Source organism: Notolabrus celidotus, chromosome 21, assembly GCF_009762535.1.
Source record: "Notolabrus celidotus isolate fNotCel1 chromosome 21, fNotCel1.pri, whole genome shotgun sequence".
NCBI classification, from domain to species: domain Eukaryota; kingdom Metazoa; phylum Chordata; class Actinopteri; order Labriformes; family Labridae; genus Notolabrus; species Notolabrus celidotus.
Window position 1 is genome coordinate 16341076 of NC_048292.1, and position 23193 is coordinate 16364268.

At 41.2% G+C, this 23193-nt stretch overlaps 1 protein-coding gene across 2 annotated transcripts in view; it reads left to right on the plus strand.

The window, feature by feature from the left end:
- Positions 1–228: 228 nt before the first annotated feature.
- The window catches only part of ptpn12 (protein tyrosine phosphatase non-receptor type 12), a 75033-nt gene continuing 52068 nt past the window's right edge, over positions 229–23193 (plus strand). Inside the window, exon 1 of one of the 2 annotated variants that reach the window (XM_034673450.1) lies at positions 229–809. In XM_034673450.1, coding sequence (XP_034529341.1) covers positions 708–809 — 102 coding nt within the window. In that variant the 5' untranslated portion in view covers positions 229–707. The remainder of the gene's footprint in view (positions 810–23193) is intronic. The other variant, XM_034673449.1, reaches the window with a different exon arrangement.

Consider the following 23193-nt stretch of genomic DNA (forward strand, 5'->3'; position numbering starts at 1 on the left):
CTGCTAATTAGCCATATTTTGTTTTTCGCAGGAATTTGGTCATTCATGATCCCATAGACGATGACTATACGTGACAAACGACAGACACACAGTTCGTCCAATCAGGCCTCTCGCATTGCTGGAATTACATTCCTGATAGCCAATTAAATAGCTAACGCAACTCTCTACTGTCCAATCACAGGCTGTGTATTGTAGAGGGGCGGGACTTGTTCTCTCTTGGCTTTGCCCAGTCCGGATGTTCCCCAGTAGCGAATAACCAGCAGTAGTGTGTGAATGTGGCAACCGAGGTAGACAGGGAGGGGTAGATAGACTGACCAGACCAAGGACTTGTTTTGTCTTTTGTCTTTATTTCTCTTTTCTGACGAAGGAAGTGTTTACTGTCTATGTTCCGCCACGGTTATAAACTTGTGTGTGGAGCAGAAAGCCCGGCCGCCGCTGCGTTTCTCTGGGACTAACCGTTTAACCGTTAGTGAAAACAGCCCAGAAGAAAGAAGGAGAGGGAGAAACAACATGGGGCAATGATAAAAAGAAGAAGGTGTTGTGCTGTGAACCGACGATGACTCTCTGGGAGGATCCGTGAAGCTTATTTATTTTTATTTATTCCCCTCTTCCCTGTCCTGTTGGTTTTATTTTTATATTTTCTCCTCCCTTGTTACTTTGGGGAGGATTTTTTTTTAAAAAGGAAAAGGATACAAGAGGACTGAAGGATGGACCAAGCCGGCATCCTTAGAAAGTTTATCCAGGAGGTGAAGGCCATGAGCGAGGGGGACGAGGAGAGGGGAGAGGACAACTTCGGCAGCGACTTTATGGTGGGTCAGATTTTACAGCTTACACCTCATGTGTGTGTATCTTTACCTCTATAATTTCCACCTTTTCCTCCTTGCCCACCCTCCATATCCACCTCCCCCTCCCCTCCACACCCCTCCCCGTCTCCTGGTTCCCTGTATCCCCCAGGAGGTGAGGCAGGGGCGGCCACACTGCCCTCTTCCTCTTCCTCCCATTTCCAGGCTTTTCATGGCGGCCTAGCATTGTCTCCCATACCACAACCTGGGCTCCCGTTTTCATATAGAAAAGGAGACACCAACTACATAATGAAGACACAGACTCCGTCCATCTGCAGCCCTGGGCTCATTTTACATGGCGTTGTTGGGATAGCTTAGCTGTAGCTTGTAGGTAAAGGCTGTGTTGTAGTGGCTTCCTGCCTGTTCACCATGCATGCTTGCTAGTATACAGTGCAGTGATTCATTGTCCTACAGGATACTCAACAACCAGTGGGAAGCCACTGATCAGACAAAGCTTCATTTCATGTATTATCTCCTGAAGTCTACTTGTTGTACTCCCCTTTCCCAGTATTGTTATTGTCTTCTGTATTTTTGTTTTTGCTAGAAGAAACATTTAGATATATGTTGTTCCTTATCTTACATGCATTTTTGCCACATATCCATCCATACATAGATAACCAATACCTCTTGTACAATACAGTAACTTCATTCCTGGAGGATGCATTCAATTCTATACAGCCTAACCTTAAAAACATCATTTTTAACTACATACGAATATTACAGACTTTATGATAGATGTATTTAATGCATGAGTGTCATATCCCTCTATTTCTTTTTTCCTAAACTTGCCACTTAAGGGTATTTAAAGTGTGTACATGGAAATACGTCCTGTCCTTCAATAAGACAGTAACCTGTTAGGGGTGTAACGGTTCTTTTTTTAACAACGATTCGATTCGTATCATGATTTGTGGTTGCTGATGCGATTAAAGGACGATATTGGTTCATTTAGAACGATATGATCTGAAATGATTCAGTGACTTGAAATCGATTCAGTCATTTTTGTAGCCAACAATTCAACCAGTGTGACTGTGAGATAAATACCTTCATACTGGACAGTTCTAGATTCATGTTGTTTCTTGTGAGGGAATCAGGTATAAATTAATTATGGATGTAAACCGTGGTATTTTACTCGACCTTTACATATCCTACAAACAGTGAGTGACTTATTTAGAACATCCCAGTCTTTGCAAAAGCCAAAGTGTTTCCTCACACTGGACCGCAATGGTGGCTTGACAATTTCTTGCTCGCCGGCTTCTCCTCTGCCATCCGCCATGCTATGTTTTGTTGTCTGCTGGCGCGTGGTGATGATGTCACAGACAGGCAGCCTGAATTGAGTAACATTTAACATCTTTATCATTGAAAGTACAAAAATGGGGGCGCCGGTGGCCTAGCGGTCTAAGCGTCCCACGTTTAGTGGCTATACTCCTTGTAGCAGAGGTTGCCGGTTCGACTCCCGACCGGTCAACCATTTACTGCATGTCTTCCACGGCTCTCTACTCCCACATTTCCTGTCTCTCTTCAGCTGTCCTATCCAATAAAGACAAAAAAAAGTCCAAAGATATATCAAAAAAAAAAAGAAAGTGCAAAAACAACACATCCATGTACAGTCTGCCGTGCTTGAATCCAATGCGTTATTTCATATTATCGATACAATCGATTTATTACTTTTTAAAAACGATGTTAGATCGATATGTGTCGTTCGGAAGGCCAACTTGCCGAGCACAGATCAATGTAGTCGGATCTTAGGAATATAAATGGATACATCGGTGGAGTAGATGAATCGTTACATCCCTGTATCCTATTAGATTTTATCAGAGGTTATAAAGATTAACATGAAGCACGGAAACATCACTGTGTCTTAAACCTTACTACATGTAAGTGAGAAAGGAGACTTTTTCAGCGCTAAAGTGAAACTTTTAGCACTTCGATTAAGTAAATCAAAGGAAGACATAATTTGAAATTTGTGACAAAAATCTTACATCTGAAATCAAATCACCTTTGGTCATATTTGGACATCTGCCCGTCACATTCCAGTCAGAAAACCTCATGTAATGTCACAAAACCTTCAAAGGCAGACTAGAGGTGCCATAAAAAAATCTCCTTATTTCACATTTGGGTAGTTTGATGTAGTTCATTCGCCTTACACTGACTGCTGACCCATCACAGTCACAAGTCAACCCACACTGCATCACTTGATGTTATTGTGTTGCAACTCCGAACTCAAAATAGGACTTGTCCCGGGCTTGTGAAATAGCTGAAATAGCCACGACTGGAATGCCACTTCTGTAATACCTCTCGTATTATTATGTGGTCTTTAAAGCTTAATGGATTTGATTTAGGATATACCAGGGAATGTAATGCCAACTGGAGGATACCTGCAGGGTTTAATTAATGTACCTATTAGTAAAGACACAAAGGCATGGAGATAAAATGTGCTTCAGTTGTAGAGAGCTGTGTTCTGATTGTTTTATTGTACAGTGGTTTGTTTGCTGATGAAGCTAATAAGAGTCAAAACCTTTTCTCCTTTTGGTTGCAAGAACGCACATGCATACTTACGCACACACACACTCGCACACTCACACACTCACATTCTCCTTACTTCCCTACTTCATGCAAGCTGCTTGCTGGAGCTTGCAACATTCTTGCTTGGCCTATTTCATAACATTTTGTTCTGGCTTTACAACCCAGCTTTATCAGCTCCGTGGAGCACTTCGAGTAAAGGCTACACAATTTGACATGCCTCTTTTTCACTAAATAGGTGGATCAAAAATTCTGGACTAAGGACAACTCTGTGTGTGTCTGCCCGTTTGCTGATGACTTGCGCTGTCCTGTCTTTTTGAGTGTGTGTGTTTCAGAGAAACAGGGAGGTAGAGGATGTTGCGCAAAACCACACTACAAGGGGCGTTGGGCTGTTTGAGAGGCATTTAAGGATGTGCTTTACGGAGAGCTAAAGAAGCTGAGACTGTCAGCAGTTCATTTCATAACACACAAATTCAAATAATACATCAACTTCAGGGAAAGCTATAGTGATTGTGTTGTATTTTCTGTACTTTTCTGAAGCTGCAACTCGCTCAGTGTGCATTTTCATTGGAAGCCGGTTCATCCTAACCTAAATTCCAAGTGTAGCGCTGACAGAGCAAATTAGGGTTCTTCTTTTAGCACCACTACACTTCTCATTCATAACTTTACACACATCCACGCCTTGTCAAACTGCACACAACCACAGTGCTCTGCTGCTGGAGGATGTAAAGGCAAGGGCATCCTATATATTGTTCTTTGGTGTAGAAAACTGTGATATTTTAGCCCTGGTGGCTCCAGAAGATGGCCCTCAGAAGGTCTCTTTATTGACTGATATCACTTACTGCTTTTGTCCCCAAGGTCTCCATGTGATTTCTGGTCAGCTTCAGAAAATGTTTCTGAACTGAGATATCTTTTGGCCATCACATGGCAATAAGACACTTACTCTATCACTCAGCTCGTATGAACAACATCTCCGGGCTGTGTAATTCCCTTAATTCGATCTGTTTTTACAATCTGGTTCTGTAGCCTTCTTGTACGTTGGCCCTGAAGGACAAAACAAATGTACGAAAGATGAAACACTTTTATAAAGTTGGACACAAATTTACATATCAGAAAAACATCTTTGCATTTTATAATACAAAATTACATTAGTAAAACACTTTTACCAAGGCAAACAATTTTTCATTTCAGAAATAAAAATGTACAAAATCAGAAAAAAACACTTTTACAAGCGGTGAGACAATTTTACAAATGACGGAACACTTTTACCTTTCCTGAAACAAATTTACATTCATTTTTAACGGAAAGGGGATGTGCCAAACACCGGATGTGATCCGGTTCCGAATGGAGTAACACAGGACTTCCACCAGATCCGTGTCCGGTCTGTCTCCGATCCGCTGCGGTCTGGCTCTGTGTGCTCTCGTCCGTAAACACACAAGGGTTGCGTCTTCAAAACGCAGCACAGAGCAGGACCGCCAGACAGCTGGAGTCATGTGACCGAGGTTTTCCCATGGCAATCACTGAATCAATGATTCTCCTCCTCCTCTCCTCATCCATGTTGTCTTTATCAGCCTCTGAAAACCTCTGCCTTGATGACTCCAGGCCTGTCACTCTAAATGACATCTTTTTGTCATAGTTAAGTTAAAAACAATCTAACAATAACACAGAGTGTTTTATTCTGAAAATGAACCGGGTTTTTATTGTGTTTGGGTGCCTGACTTCCTGTCCCGCTCCATCTGCTCTGTGCTGAATTGATGTGTCGTGCTCCGGCATCCAGCAAAAATAGAAGTCTTGCGTATCTGATCCATTGCGTTCTGACCTGCTGGATCAGAGACGCAGCCAGAACGCAACGGAGCGGATCCAGTGGGGGTTAACACATTGACTTGAATAGAAACCTATCACATCCTGTAGGATCGGAGACTGACCGGACACAGATCTGGTGGAATTTGGCCTTAACAGTACCACAACGTTGTTCTGTTTGGTTTCTCTCCATCCAAACAAACTAAATGACCCCTCACTCGATCACTCCCGGATCACTTCCGGTATTTGGTAAATTCCTTTTCTGTTAAAATTAATTTTAAGTTTGTTTCAGGAATGGTAAAAGTGTTCCGCCGTTTGTAAAATTGTCTCACTGCTTGTTAAAGTGTTTTTTGATTTTGCAAATTTGTTTTCTTAAATGTAAATTTGTTTTGGCCTTGGTAAAAGGGTTTTGATTTTGTAATTTTGTTTTCATCCATCCATCCATCCATCCTTTATCTTGACTGCTTATGCCAATCCCAGCTGACTTCGGCTTTGGTAAAAGTGTTTGGATTTTGTAATTTTGTTTTCTTAAATGTAAATTTGTTTTCCAAAATGTAAATTTTTCTCCAACTTTGTAAAAGTGTTTCATCTTTTGTAAATGTGTTTTGTCCTTCAGGGCCACCGTACTTTTGGCCTTCATGCATATGGTACTCCACACTTAATGTCCTCTCAGTGAATCAAGAGATTCTCCTAAATAATTCAGCAGACAGACACACCAAAAATCTTGTTCTGACTTTGCAGAAATGCAGCTAATGTACCAAGCTCAGGTTCAGACATTGTGTGAATAGGTGCTCGTAACTGCCGCTCTGTTGTACCATTTGCGAGGCTTTCGTGAACCATGCAATTGCTGCAGTCGACCTCACAATACCACAAGAGCATGGGGTGTGCTTCTTAGCTCACTGAGTCACCAAAACACCCTGACATAACACCCACTTTAACTGCCCATTGTTGTTTATATATAGAATGTGTTTTATAGGCGTAATTACAGTGATCTTGGAGGGCAAAGAGTGTGCGATTATACGCTTTCTTCAGGACTCTTATTCAGCCGTTTGATGAAACAGAAACACAAGAATATTTTCACCAGTTACCCCCAATGTGACTTGTTCCGGTATTCAGTCGTGATGTTTTGGTGTCAGATCAATATCTCTGACACATTTCTGATGTCAGAATGAGTTCAGGGCTGTTGTTACTTTAAGGAGCTTTTGTATGCAAATGAATGTCAAGACACATCAACAGATGATCTAGTTACATGATGCACTCAGGGTCTTCTTTGAAGAAACGGTAGACGGAGCAAAATGTGATGTGAACACGAATAATAAACCTAATTTGTAAAACACCTTATCAAAAAAATGCAGCTCATGGTGCTTAAAGAAAGGGAAAATGCATGAGAGTGATAATACAAATGTAGAAGGAAAAAGAAGAAAAAATAGTGTTATTTTAAAATATGTCAAATTAAACTCACTTGCCAAGAATGCAAAAGCATAATATGAAAAAACCTAAAATTATGTATATATTTTTTTTATGCAGCAGCGCATAAGTGAGAAGCGAGCTATGATATTAAATATATATACTCCATGTCAAGGGTCCAGCATTAGAAATGTGAATTTTATGCCGTTCTAAATCACAGTACTCTACTTTATATGTTCCTACAGAAATAGGGATGGGAGTCACAAGGTGACTCACAGTGCTGTACCTGATACATGGCTCATGATATCCATAATATGATACAGGGATTCCTTGATAAGTGACAATCATACATCAGTGTTTCCCACAAAATCCTGCTGTGTGTGATGGGGGCTATTGAAACGATTGAAATGCATTACCCTATTTTCAAAGTATCTTTAATCATCTTTTAAGTCTACATTTAGACTTTAAGTTTATGAGCCACTCTTGCTTCATCTACAGCTTATTGCAATGTTTGTTTACAATGACTGTAAATTACTCACCTTTCTTTCACCTCTTATCCCACTCCTTTAAACACACAATGGCTTGTCCCACCCGGCCTCCTAATGTTTCTCATTTAAGTATGTGTCTGATCCAAGCGGCAACCTCCGGTCTCAAAATATGAAGCCCATGCGGAAGTGTTATAAACTGCAATTCATTTAGCACCCACTTGAGGCTGGCTGCAGAAACACCGGAAACCACAGACACCCTTTCAAAAAGACGATCTTTGCAGCATTAATAAACATGCTTACAGCTTTGGACTGAATAGATCATTTCTATATTTGCACACACTGTACGGTGGTGTGAATTGTTTTTGTAACGCGACAGTTCAGAAGATAACATTATGAGTTTGCCCAAATAAGGACATGACTGACTTGACTGACAGGCGGGAACACTGTAACTGCTCAAAGAAGCCTCTTTACTTCACAATAGCTCGACAGCAGTTAGGTTGACTTCAGAATATCAAATATGGTTCCCACCGATGATTAGCTTCAAAACAGCGCTCAGGAATAGATGGGTGACGTCACGGATACTATGTCCCTTATTTATACAGTCTATCAGAAGCATGTTTTATAAAGATGCCCAAATAACAACCATGTGTTTAAATCCTCCACTTGATTTCAGGTTATCACGACAGGTGATCCACGTGCACAAAACTTTTTTTAATGACACAGCGCTTCACATCTGTCCAACACTAAGAGTGCAGAATGACATCGGCAGCAACAAGCTGTACATACATTTTTGAAAACAGTGGTATCATTTTTGTGTGGTAAACACTGCATCACAATATCTGATTAACTGGAAAAAACAAAGTGCCCCTTGAGTGTAAAAATATTGATATTTAGTGAAGGTATTTCAAACGATGAGTCAGGACAACAATGTATCGTTGTATTGAGATTTCATTTCAGATGTAACTCTCAAACAGACGGAGCTACAGCCTCTGTGTGCTGATCAGAAGTGACGTCATGCAGCTTGTCATCAGCAAAAACACAAACTGTTTGATCCCATTTCATTGATCTTGAGTGATGATGCACGCCCAGTCCCACAAAACAAAGCAATGGTCATTTTGCCTGTTTTTTACACGAGTAGTTATCCACCTGCTCTGTCAACCCACAACTTTCCAAACCAGTTATTAGAGCGCTTATGTAAGAGAGTTTTTAACAACCGGCCAGTTACAGAGGCAACATCTTGGACACATTCAGAGAGGATGACAGAAAAATCGGAGGAACATTTTCTCACTTAAGTGCCAAAGAAATGATTCAGTGGGTTTGAAAACAGCAGCAAAGACATCAGATAAGGCAGGAAGTAATGCAATGACTTCTGATTTGAAGTAAGGCATTAAATTGTAATTTACAGAGGTATTACTGCAGGAAAATATCAAGCAACAAAAGCTCTGTATATATAACATCGCAAAGGTAAGCTGTAAATAAGATAGATGACCTTTAATAGCAGATCACCTAAGCTGAATTTTTAGAAAGCAAGCCTCTCGTCTCTCCCACTAAAAGCACTTTTAAGAGCAAAAAGTGACATTTACAAAGTGCTGACAATTTTTTGTTTCCTAGATGAAATGAGCTGAAGAAGCAGCTTCCCATGATTAATGAACATATCAAGGTAAACTACGATTCGCCAGGAATCATCCAATCCACGCATTCATTCAAGTAATGTGGATTGGTGCTGTCACAAGAAAGCAGCAACCTCTGGCAGCAAGAATTTAAACCAATGCGGGAGTGTTTAAACTGTTTAAACCACATACACATTAATTCAAAAAAGACAATCTTGGGGCGTTGGTGGCCTAATGGTCTAAGCGCCCCACATACAGAGGCTACAGTCCTTGTCGCAGGGGTCGCCGGTTCGATTCCCGGCTGGTCGACCATTTCCTCCATGTCTTCCCCCACTCTCTACTCCCCACATTTCCTGTATCTCTTCAGCTGTCCTATCAAATAGGCAAAAAGGCCAAAAATATAACATTAAAAAAAAAAGATGATCTTCACAGCACAAATAAACATGTTTACAGACTGGTAGAAAAAACAAGTGTAGTCCATAGACTATAAAATATGGATGTAGTATCCGTGACGTCACCCATCTGTTTCTGAAGAGCTGTGTTGAGGCCAATCGTTGGTGGCAGCCATATTGCTTCTGTCGAGCCAGTGTAACGTAAAGAGGCGGAGTTTGAGCCTCCTAGCCAACAGCTACAGTGTTCCTGCAGGCAGCTGTGCCTCTCATTGGAAGACTCGTAATCTCAATATCTTCAAAATTGCCGCGTTAGAAAAAAATTCAGACTACACTCGTCTTTTGTACCAGGCTGTAAACATGTTTATTTCTGCTGTACAGATCGTCTTTTTCCCATTCATGTGTATGTGACTTTTGGTACTTATGTAGCCAGCCTCAGTCAGATCCTCGATGAAGTGCAGCTTTTAACACTTCCGCATTGGACTCATATTTTTAGACTGGAGGTTGCCGCTTGGTGTAGTCTGGATAGCTAATTTTTCAATCAGCACACACTGTACGGGGGTGAATTTTTTCCTGATGCGGCAATTTCGAAAATATTTAGATTATGAGTCTTACAATGAGAGGCACAGCTGACTTGACTGACAGGCGAGAACACTGTAGCTGTTTGCTAGGGGGCTCAAAACCATAGACTGTAAAAAATATGGACGTAGGATCCGAGACGTCACCCATCTGTTTCTGAAGAGCTGTTTTGAGACCAATCGGCTGCGGCAGCCATATTGCTTCTGTCGAGCCAGTGTGACGTAAAGAGGCGGGCTTTGAGCCTCCTAGCCAACAGCTGCAGTGTTCCCACAGTCAGCTGTGCCTCTCATTGGAAGACTAGTAATCTCAATATCTTCTAAATTACCAAATTAGAAAAAAATTCACCCCCCTCACAGTGAGAGGACATCGAGAAATTAGCTATTCAGACTACACTCATCTTTTGTACCAGGCTGTAAACATGTTTATTAATGCTGCAAAGATCGTCTTTTCCCCATTCATGTGTATGTGACTTCCGGTACTTCCGGAGCCAGCCTCAAGCGGATCCTCGATGAACTGCAGCTTTTAACACTTCCGCATTGACTCATATTTTTAGACCAGAGGTTGCCGCTTGCTCAAAACCAGCCTCTTCACCTCACACTAACTTGACAGAAGTTTGGTTGAGTTCAGCATTTCCAATATAGCTCCCGCCAATGACTGGGCTCAAAACAGCGCTTCAGAAACAGATGTGACGTCACAGATACTACGTTCATTATTTGTACAGTCTATGGTCACAAGTTGTGATCACAAGTAATAGCAGCAATAAGTAATATTGCTGAGTCACAAATGAGATTTTGTGTGTTAGTAGTGTGGCCTGAAAAATCCTTTTCAATTGAATTCATCATTTGAATTTTAAAAGCTTTAATAGTATTCAGGTGTCAGTATGTGATGCGGTATGGGTTTAGCTCAAGGCCAAGTTGATTGAACTCGCTGTTATTAGACATACAAGCTTTAGGGATTGAGCTTGTGACCTCTGTGTTAGTAGGCCAACACTAAGCCTTAAAGAAACGCAGCCATAACAGGAAACTTTGATTCAAAATGCATCACAGCGTGGTGGTCACAGGCGTTTTTTGCAAGGCTGTCTCCAGTGACCAAAAGATTACATTCTGTCAAATGTGGAGCTTTTTTTTTTAAGCACATCTCCATTTGGCGTCTGCTCTTATGCAAGGTGCCCCCCCTGTGGCACATGAACAGACGTCTGCATGTGAACAGATGCCTTGGTACTGTAGGCTGAGGATGCAAGAGGGCGGGATACTTTTGGTGTTTATGTGGAGGTGTAAAATAAATTTCACAGGTTCAGAAAATGCAGCTATTTTGTAGGAAAGTTGGAAATGAGGAGCTCGATGTAAAGACAGGGAATAAACACACCAAAGCCTTAAAGAAATCTGGGTGATTGCTACAGCTTTGATATCTTTTCTATTTTTGTTTGTTTTTGCTGAACACCCGGCCAAAATTTGTAGTCCAGGCGGGGATTACATATAGGAGATCAGCCTCTGTTTGAAGTGGAGTGTGTTTGTGTGTGTTCCTGCCTCACCTTTGCAGCAGATTGCTCCCAAGCAGCACATCAAAGACAGCAGAAAAGTGCAAACACACACTCTTCTCTAAGCATGCGTCCTGTCGGGTAGACATAAAACACATCCAAGGAAATGTGATGTGACCATGCCTAAGATGCTTGTGTGTGTGGGTGTATGTGTATGTGTTATCCTGTGGCTTTGTGTTTGTGTGAAGTAACACTCTCCACTATCACCAGGGGGCTTCCCCTTCTTCTTTCTGAGTGTGTGTGTGTGTGTGTGTGTGTGTGTGTGTGTGTGTGTGTGTGTGTGTGTGTGTGTGTGTGTGTGTGTGTGTGTGTGTGTGTGTGTGTGTGTGTGTGTGTGTGTGTGTGTGTGTGTGTGTGTGTGTGTGTGTGTGTGTGTGTGTGTGTGTGTGTTCATGATAAGTGCCTGCATGCACTACTAAGCCTACAGCACATGATGTGGAAGCCTTTATGCCCGTGTATTACACAAGTCTACACAAACACCTCACTGGTGACCGAGGCAAGGACCCTGTGTGTGGAAAATAATCTTGCGTGGCTTTGGGCAGCTAAGCTCCGAGTATTTTTTCGGCAACTTCTGAAGTCTAAGGATTTAGTTTTTAACAAATTCAATTAAGAAAAGAAAATAAAGAAGTAGGAATCCAAGAGTTAGCCCCTCTGCTAAAATAATAATTAGTGGAGAAGACCCAGACGAGCCTCTTGAGCCTTAGTATTTGCAGAATTTGCCTGATAAACACTACATCAGTGATCAAACATGGAAACAACATTAAATGAAGCTTTTCGAGATTAGAATTATAATGCCCTCACAGGACATCAGAGAGGGCTGTGAGCTGAGCTGCAGCTGGCTTCATGTGGGGTACAACTTGATTTTAGGTCAAAATAAAAAATTGTATTTAACATTTTTCAAAATGTTAAATTTAAAGAAATGTTTTTATTCTTATTTGATTAATCTATTCGTTTATTAAATATATTGTATTTATTAGGGATGCACAATATTGGATTTTTTGCCGATATCCCAAATGCCGATATTTTACAACTCATTTAGCTGATTACCGATATTTTTTCCCCGCACACCTAATTGCAGAGATCATCAATTCTCTTCTGTATTGGAATTAGCGTACAGTATTATGGTGATACTCTGATCACATTTGTTAGGTAATATTCATTTCGTGTGCAAAAGAAGAAAAATACTTAAAACCGCATATTTATTTATGAGAATTGCTGTCAAACAAAATTCATACAAAAAGATACATCCTACTTAATATTGCATGATGCTCTCCCTGAGACAATCATAACAAAACCCACAACCAGGGCAAATTTGGCCAATTTCACAATATACATAATAAGTAAACCTAACCTCTGTTCACAGGGAACATGTGAAAAGTGCAACTGTACAGCAATTAAACCCAAATTAAATAAAATGGATTTACTCTTTGACAGTAAATGTGCCTTAATTAGTCAGCTACATGTACCTTACACACTGCTGCTTAAATTCAAATTTAACTTCAAACATGAGCCCAACATGTGTGCAGCAGCCCATTATTTTATCAGTTAATCATATCAGCAGATGGCCGATATCCGATAGTTTATTTTAAAGCCAATATCATCGGATACCGATAATGTGCCGATAATATTGTGCATCCCTAGTATTGATTATTATTTCTCTCCATTTGTGCTCTATTATTCTTGTACTACTCTCGCTATGTCTGTGTTGCTGCAACAACCGATTTCCCCCCCCCGGGATCAATAAAATATTATCTTATTTTATCTTATCTCAAATTCCTTCAGTGTTCATAGCAATAAAGGTTTCACTATGAGTCAAATCAAGAAAAAGGTCCTGTAATTAGAGCTGAGGAAACGCATGCTAAATCAAGATCATGTAAAAATAAGTTACTCTCCAACTCTTCAGGGGCTTTGGGGGCAACACTGTCTCACCCACTAGCTTAAACCTTGATCCAACTTAAAGATACATGTAATAACTTGACTAAAAAAAAAAGGACTCAACTGCAAATTTTTAGATGACCAGTCGAGAGCTGAAGTGTTGGAAAACTCAGATTAAACTGCATTTTTCAGGTAAAACACGAGACTCAAACAGGCTCAGTAAAAAAAGTAGGATTGTGGTGTTCAAGGACAGAAGTGCTGACATGCTCCTGTTTATGGGGTGTTTATCTCCCTGTTTTTAATCTAAGCTGCTGAAAGCATTTCAATCTGCTTGGTTGCTAGAAAGTTTTAGACTAAAATGTCAAATCCAAGGAAAAGCTGTTTTTTATTTGGGTTTATAGCTTGAAAAATAAGACATATTAGTTTCTTCTGCCATCTTCTAACGCTGTTTTAAAAATGAGAAGCCGGGCGTGTGTCGGTATGGCTGTGGGCTTTTATTAGCCTGTTTGTGTGAGCGGGTGCAAAGGGGTACACTGTAGGGGTCCGCTGCTGTTTAGGTGTGTGTGTGTGTGTGTGGCAACCACTGTAAGCTTGCCTCATGTTACTGTAAGAAGACTTCCTAATTTCTTCTGGTGTAACAAGCCTCCTCCTTCCTCGCCCGCCTCCTCCCCACGGCTTAACCCAGAAACCAGCCTTCTTTTTTTCTGCGCCTCTTAGCCGGGTGTTTCTGAGAAGAGACGCAACTTAATATTTCCGCTTTGAAGTCATTGTACGAGTGTGTGAATGTGTGAGGCTTTACATGATGAAAGCTAGGCTGACCCCCCCAACAAGGCCAAATAACTGTATTGATCAAGATAAAGAGGCCACACAGTCACACACTCAGGAAATCATGTGCTAATGCCCCTTTGTGTGTGTGTGTGGCGTGGGGCTTGGGTGAGAGGAAATGTGTACATGAAGGAGTCATCTTGGGCTTTACAACCCACGCACGTTAACAGAAGCCTACATAAATGTGTCATTTGCTGAAAAAAAAAAACCTTCCCATGGCACCGTTTCTGTGTATAGTTATTAAAATATGAATAAACAAACACAAAAATCTCAGATTAATTCTCAGAAACACACAGATCCAGTTTAACCCCCCCATCAGGACAGAGAATATCAGGACAGGAGTGATTAATAAGCACACGAACACTAAGCACACAATGAGTTCCTGTCCCAGATGATTGGGATTATATGCGGTTTGCTCACATCTGCTTCCTGCTGCAGGCCGAGGTCCAGAGCGGGAAATTACCACCGGGCAAATACTGATGAATGTTAGCTTTGTTTGCTACCATGGCAGTGGAATCAACAGTTTGAACAGAGTTTGACACATGCCAAATGTCTCAGCTCGTGTTTATGTACACCAGCTTCATGTATCCATGTATTTTTGAGGTTACACAATGACTTCTCAAGGCTGCAGATGGTTCCAAGCTGGTTTCAGAGATGAGTGATAGAGGGGGGGAGAGGTCATGCTGTGAAAATTATGTCATTCTGATCTTCACAGGGAGAGTCACATGGTGGTCAGCTGCAGGAAAACACCACTGTGTTCAGTGTCTTACTGAAGGACACTTCTTCGACCCCACATGGACGTTTCTGGGAGGGTGTTTTTGTAAACAGGCGCCCTAAGTGGACATCCACACATTTTATATGTTACATTTTATCAAGCTGTTTTCTTACCTCATAAGTAGGGATGTCTCGATCAGCTTTTTTGGCCCCCCGATCCCAATCACATTTTTTAATATTGAATATTTGTTGATACCGAGTCACGATCTGATACTTGTGTTTGCCTAGATATAGAGAGACAAGACAGTTGAGCTGCACACTGTTTTTTTTTGTTGCTCTAACCAATATAAGTAATTAAATAAAACCTAAAATATGTGTCATGTTTATTCCGTTTCACTTAGTCCAGCTAGCATTGTTGTAAAACACTGTTGTAAAGTAATCTGTTTTACAAGCTCTGCTGTATGAGACCCATGAAACTGATGTGCATGCATTACAGCACACTTAAATCCGAGGATGCTCTGAACGCAACCCTCATGAGACTGGCTGTGAGATGGAGAATGTAAATATTGGGAGTGACAGCGAGATCGAAACACGCCCGGTTGCATGCAAACAGTTACGGAGTGACATACTGGTATAGAGGACAGCAACTGCAGCTAGTCACAAGGTTGCAAATTGTGTTCACGGACAGCTGACATAAATGATTGTATGATTTGATCGGCTCAAATGCCGATCACCAATCAATTAAAAAACGTCCAGATCGACTCCGATCCAATTGTTGACATTGGGATCGGGACATTGCTTCTCAGAAGTGTGGGCACTGGCAGCATTTACATGTCATGGTATGACCAGCCTGTGTTCTGTTTCCTAGATAACCAGAAAATCCTCCCTTTGTCACGGGAAAACAAGCTCTGCTATCTTGAGATAATGAGATGAATTAATTTGTTGTAGTGGGAGAAACTGTGTTACATCTCGAGATACCGTGATGATAAGTCCAGATCTTGAGAAAACAACTGATGCATGTCTTCTAAGGGCTTCCATATTTCCTCCATTTCTCTCCTCCACTATTTGACCCCTATAATTTCTCCTCAGCTTCCATCTCTCTAACAACTCATCAGGCATTGCGGTTATTCTTGTATCATGAAACACATGATTCAGCTTTTATTCATTTTAAATGCTGAACTTAAACATTTCAGTTAAATCACACATTTAAAAAACAACAACTTCAGATTCAGTGCAAATTTGATCAGGGTAAGCAGGAAGTAAGTGACAGAAAATGTCTAATGAATCTATATATTTTGCACAGTATTTGCACCTGTCAAAACGCCAGTATGTCATAATGTGTTTTCTCTGGCTGATTTTGAAGCTTCATATACATCATCATTTTTTCCCCAAGTCCTTCGTCATTGCTCTTATCATTGCCTTACGATGAGTGTAGCAGAGAAAGTAAAAAAATCTGAAATTTTCACTTTTAAAAGCAGACGTCTTTGATTATAAATAGACAATCTGAGTCTAGCCAGAGGGCCGTCCGGTTATCCGTTCCTTTTTTCCATGGTTCTTGGATTGACTTAACCGCCATCTATTTTTCCAAATGTCCCAAAATCTGTCCCCACCACATCTGTCTTCCTGCTGCTATTTCACCCTTTTTGTTTTGTCCACTGACTTTATGAATGAGGAAACACACTGAATCCTCATACAGTTACGTGTTCATGTCTGCCTCTGTTCATCAACAAATATTCGGCGATGGTCTTTATGGGGTCTGAGAATTGAGGTCAATCAAAACGGAAGTGGCGAGCTGAGTGACGGTAACTTTTCATGGCTGGTTGGCTTAGTTCTGGCCAGGTGCTTCCTATCCCCGACCACAGACAACAAAGTCACATAGCATGAAACCTCACAGGCTTCACTGAGGAACTTATTATCAGCCATAGCATCTTTTATGTAGACAGATAGATCCTGTTCTGCTTTGGTGTCACTGTTCTCGTGTAGTGATCTGCTGCTTTTGTTACACAGAAGACATTCGTTCAGATGATTTATGAATCGGAGTTGAAAAAGTGACAGACAGAGACAAAGGGAATCCTGATGTCTAATTAAAGGAAAACACAATCTGCTTTGTGCCAGTGAACGGCGGGCTGCTACACCGCTACATGTGTTGTGTGTTTCTGTGTGAGCATTCACTCAGCCGCTCACGCTGTCAGTGCTCCACTGACCTATATTAGCCAGTAGCTATAAAGTGGAAATGACTGCAGGGTACATGAGTGTGTGCATGTGTGTGTGTACACAGCTTGGTCTTGGTGGCATTGCTGTGACTTTATCCGAGTCAGGATCTTCAGTGAACGAGGAAATCACTAAACCCAGACTGAACCCCTGAGTCATGCCAGTGGTCAGGGTGTGGTTTCATAATATTTCCTCTGTGATTGAGCTTCATTTGTTAGCTAACATCAAAAGCACCTGACACGCAGACCAGCTCTTTGAAATGATGTGATACTTATTTTAACTTTGTCCAACAAAACATGTATGGAACACAGTTTGCCATTACGGTCAATGTGAAATCAACAACTTGTTGCTGCTCAGTTTATTACTTGTAGCTTATAGAGAGGTTTGAAATCCACCCGTTTACACCTCACTGATAAACACAAGTTATATCTTATGTGTAAGTTGTATAAATCTATAAAGACTAGGGATGCACTGAAAATGGCCACCGGCACCCTTGTCATCTGATATCGTCAATGAGATCCTTGATTTTAGTGAGGTTAGTACACAGTCAGAGCCATAAATGCAATGGTAGGGGAGACCGGGGACAGTTGTAACATTTTTGACATTTCTGTCCTATAACTTTGAGCTCTTTTAACCCAGTGTGTTCAAACTGCTTTACAAACTAGCTTCAAATGTCTGCTAATAAATGGCCTAGAAGATGCCTGTGCAACACAAACAGAAAATGCGAATTTTCCAGCCTTGGTTTCCTCATTTTTGGTTTTCGCTTTCAGCCAAGAATTTTCATTGCGGTGCATCCCTAATAAAGACAGATCAATCATTTAAAAATCTAAGTTCTTCTTTCTCTGCAGAGATCCTCAGCTTCCTGATTTTCAGTCTCAATGCTAAGCAGGAGATGACATATAATGAGCGGGTGGTTTTGCAAATTAGAGTCCTGACAGTGTGGCATGAAGCTGAGGGGTCTAGTCTCACCATGCAGGGACAAGTTAAAACATTAGTGTGCTTATTTGTTACCACATCTTCTTCAGGAATATTGGTGCTGCATGTCTGTCCCCATCCTGCTCTCCTTAATCTCTGACTTTTGCAGGTGATACACCTTCAAACATGCATGAGGCAAATGTCACAACTTTTAACATACTGCAGGACAGGATCTTGCTCCTCTTTTCCCTATCAGAGATGGTTTGGGTCCAGTAGCTCCTCTGGCTGCTCTCACATCTGTGCCCTGTAACTGTCTTTTTGTACCAGACTCTCAAAACCAGCCTGAGATGCAAAGTAACATTTTTGCCACAGTGTCAACAGGCAGAGGTTGAAAATGATCACCGTTGTTCTGAAATTTTTTTTTTTGTTTGTTTAAACTTTTTTTATTTTCAGAAAAAAGAGGTACATTACAAAAGTACAGTCAAAAAATATAACATTTTCTCCCCTCCCTCCACACTCTCCCCCCTCCCCAAACCCAACTCAGTCCTCTTCTTCCATAGTTTAGACATTTAGATAACTGTATACTTACATAAATATACATACACACCTTCACATGAGTATTCATATCATATACAAACACAACAGTGTACCTAATGTTGAAATGAAAATGTATATTTGTACATACATTCACGGACCCATACCTACACCCACCCATCAGTGTGCATACACATATAAACATGGCCACGCCTACACATAGGCATAGCCACAGATGTATGCATGTACCCGTATGGTAAAAAAAAATAATAATAATGTTCTGAGGTTTTGACGTATCATAATGAAGTTATTTAACACAGCTGGGCAATAAGCTAAGCTAAGTGGCGGTTGCTTTGCTTTTAAATTGAAGTAGCTTGTGGCTATACAAGTCTGCAATATCAATAAGACATTTTTGGTCTTAAGTTCATGTAGTCTCCAAAAGTGTTCGAAATAGGTCTCAATCCAAATTTGGAATACCCCACTTCATATATCTTAATGTAAAGATTGGCATTAATCTTCTCACCTGGCTCTTAGCAGGCAAATTAATTTCAGCAAGTCCCCAAAATGTGATATTATTTGTGTCATGCTGCTGTTTTCTAGCCACGTCCTTTTCATTTTCCTGGCTGATACATGACCGTCAAAACACTTGGTGCACTCACGTGTTTCTGTAGAGCTCGAAATGACTTTGCAGCTTTCCCTGCTGATTTGGGACACTAATGCCACACAGAGAGAAAGAGAGCCTGTGAGAACGCCAATCAAGCTTACCAAAGTGACAGAGTGAGAGCAGCAGAGCAGCAGACCCTTTTACTCTGCGCTGTAGCTGTGCATCTTTTTCCCTGCATGCAGTGCAGGAGATGGATTTTCAGAGAGCATTGTAAGGGGTGACCTATTTTAGTGTGTGTGTGTGTGTGTGTGTGTGTGTGTGTGTGTGTGTGTGTGTGTGTGTGTGTGTGTGTGTGTGTGTGTGTGTGTGTGTGTGTGTGTGTGTGTGTGTGTGTGTGTGTGTGTGTGTGTGTGTGTGTGTGTGTGTGTGTGTGTGTGTGTGTGTGTGTGTGTGTTTCTGCATGGAAGGTGACCGTCAGTGCAGCCTCTCGGCTACTAGCTCTAGACAACCCCACTTGCCACACACAAACCTTTTTCCCACCGCTTTAAGAAGAGCATGCTTTCTGCCAATCATTGCTGAGCTTGAGAGTGTGTGTGTGTGTGTGTGTGTGTGTGTGTGAATAATTCAGTGTACCAGGGAAGTACAGCGATGCTGACTTATTCAGCCAGGAGACAGAAAGTAGGTTAAACCCACTAACAACTACATCTCTCTCTCTCTTTTTTACATCCACCTCCCCTGTGCTCTCTTTTTTTTCTAATGCTATTTCTACTGTCAGTCCATTCTTTTTTTCATTGTCTCTCCATCTGTCTCTCTCTCTTTCTCTCTCTGCCCAGTAACTGCCCTGGCATCCTTGAGTCATTTCAGGCCAAGTCAACTCATTGTGAAGAAATGTGTCTGAAAGCACACATGACTCGGTCGCACCCTGAAGGGGTCTGCGAGGGAGGCACTGGGCTTTTGGGGCCAACGCCCTGTGCGTTTTTTTGAGTGTGTAGCAGTGGAAGTTGAGTGTTCACAGGAAACTGGACAACTCAGTCTTGCTGTTGTACAGCCCTGACAGATAGGAAGTCCTAATAATACGAGGTAACATGAAAGTGAAAATTGATTGTGTGAGAGACAGGAGCGGTGTGAGAAGGGTTCTTTTATTTGAAACATTCGTGCACGTAATTCTGAGACCACATGAGAACCGCGAGTGACATACTGCTAATGGAAATATTTAGTGATACAGCATACATATGAAATGCAGGGCGCTTATGCAGCTTAGCGGTTTAAGGGTGCGCCCCACAAGGCTACAGTTCTCACTGTGGTTGCAGGTTCAATTCTCAGCCTTGGACCTCTGCTTTATATTCTTCTCTGCTCCTTATTACACATATTTCCTGTCTCTCATGTGTTCTATCTAATAAAAGACCTCCAAAAACAATAATAAAAATAAAAAACATGGTCAATTAAGAAAAGAGTGTCAGTAGATGACCCAAGCTAGAAAATATTTTAGAACTTAGTCTTCCTAAATAAGTGTGTGCAAGTGACGATCCAAAGCTGACAACCATCACCCCTACTGCCCGCTGGCGGGAAATTGTCTTGATTTTACCTGCTGCGTTCACACACACACTCACTCCAGCTTCTTACATAATTTAACAGGAAAAAGTCTGGTTAGAGTAAGGAAGACATATTGTGCTGTTTGCTTTCACACTTGCAGCACAGCAGTGACGTCTTTAAAGTTCAGTGCATGTGTGTGAAAAGTACATCAGAGGACCAGGGCCATAGGTGAGATAAAAGACAAAGGTGAGATATCAAGAATAGAGTTGTGATATTTTTAAAAAAAAGGTGTGAATTATGAGAATAAAGTTGCAAATTCTGAAAATAAAGTTGTCATTTTAAGAGAGTAAAGTCCAAAGAGACAAAAGTTGTACATTTACGAGAATAAACTCAAATGAACAAGATTAAACTCTGGATTCACAAGAAAAAGCTTGAAAATAAACCACATTAAAGTTGTAAGTTTATGAACTCGTAAATGAACCAGACCAAAGTAGTTCATTGAAGATTGAAGTAATAAAGTTACAATAATAAAACTGACAATTAACTACATTAAAGTCGTACATTTACGAGAATGAACTCTTAAATAACCAGATTTAAGATGTAGAGTCGTGCAGTGCTGCGGTGTAATGTCATCAGTAAAGAGGCAGGCATTACTAATCAACCAACCATTCTGTTCCATTCGAGGCTACATGACCAATCAAACGTCAGCTTTACATCCTGGACACTCAATGCTGATTTAAGGTTGGTTAATATTAACCTTCAGTTAGTCCCGCTCACTGTCATGTGACGGCGTGGAGATGAAGAGAGATGTTATGGAAAGGTCACTCCTTAGGATGGTGTTGTCAATGGTGATGTGATGAATGTTGATGCACCTGTGGCAAAGAAGGCTCACAGTTTTCAGAGAAGTGGATGCTCTGAGATTTTTGCTGATGCTGCAAACTTTTTTGAAGTTGGAAATTGGGCTGGGCGATAATTTGGTTATAATGATAACTAATGTGATGTACAAAAACCTATACACCCCCCCCATCCCCCAACATTACACTAAATCTACAAACTAAAACTTTACAAAAATCTCATCTTACACAAAAGACCTGCTTCCTGTTAGCACCGTGAGAAATAAAGGATTCAAGAAGTTTATCAGAAAACTAAATCCAGATACAAGCTAACAAACTGTCTGGTATCTTCAACTTTCACTAAGGAGCAAAAATCTGCCTTGAAATTTAAATGAAATAATGATTTGATTTTTATCTGGATAATTATAGATATCGACTGATATGAAATATTTTATCGTGATAACATAATTTTCAATATCGCCCAGCTCTAGCTGGGACCAACACTGGAACAACAGTGATGGCAGTAATGATGACTGATTCATGCACATCATATTGAGATGCAGACTTTTCCCATCCCTTCACATCTCCCTCTCATTTCTTCCCTTCAATCCTTCTCTCTTCTCCTCCACTCGTCTCGCTGTGCTTCCCTCTTCAGAGTTCCTTCACCACTCGCTGTGATTTCAAAGATTGATCCACGACGAACTGCTGCGCAACAAATAGGAATCAAACAGAGTAGTACACTTGAGTAGTGATATAAACAAGGATATTTACTCTCCTCCGCAGCACCTCCCCTCTTCCATTCAGGACAGAAGCTAGTACGAAGCGACAGAGTGTGTAAAGAGAGCGTGTGAATGAACGACAGAAACAAGGAATAAAAGAACCCATTAGCTGTGTTACCAAGAGCCTCTTAAAAGCCTTGGCTCTCTTGCTTTCCTCCACTCCTGCTCTCCTCCTTGTTTACCCTCACTTTGATTTTTTTTTTTTTACCCCTTTCTCTCTGTTTATCTAAAATACCCATATCTCCTCTCCTCCACTGCTTTCCCCTCTTTCTTTCCCCCTCACTTTTTTAGTAAAGCCACAGAGCAGCATGCGAGGATTCTTCTCTTCCTCTGCTGTATTCCTTTTGCATCCCTCAGGCTTACGAGAACACACACACTCTTGTTTGTATTTTATGTGTGTGTGTGTTTTTTACGTAACAGAGGAAGTAAGGCTAATTAGAAACAGGGTCTGTCTGTGGGACAATTGAAAGTACTTAGTAGAAAATCCGTGACGGACGGTAGCTGGATGTCCATCCAAGTTTTCTAATCATGCATCTCGTATTGGAGCTGAACTTGAATGCAATGTTCTGCATCCCTCCATTTTTAAATCAATGGTTGAATAACAAAGGTTATGCTGTGACTGTTCACAGCCATCCATGAGTGAATATTACTGCTAATAGTTTGAAGAGTGTCCATGGACTTTCTGAAACATTGGTGTAAAACATGAGTGTATAGTACCACATCCACATTTCTGCCACAATAGAAATGATCGTCCTTTCTTGATTCAGCTCATTCAGGTTTTTTAGAAGAGATAACCCTGGCCTCGCTTGTTGAGGACAGGGTTTTGCACTCCTCTCGCTGGAATAGAAATTTTCTCTCAGTGAGAAAAAAAAATATGACAGTTAAACCACCATGACCACGTGGTCCCACTGCTGCATGAGGATCTTGATTCCATACTGGTGTATGCCGTAGTTTTAAAAGTGATGCACCCTAGGGATGGGCATTTCAAAATACTGTTGGATAATCATTGGCATCTATTCGAATAACTCTCTCTCACACACACACACACACACACACACACACACACACACACACACACACACACACACACACACACACACACACACACACACACACACACACACACACACACACACACACACCCCTGTCCCGTTAACGGCCCGCTTGTGGGCAGTCACGTTACCCAGCAGCAGGATGA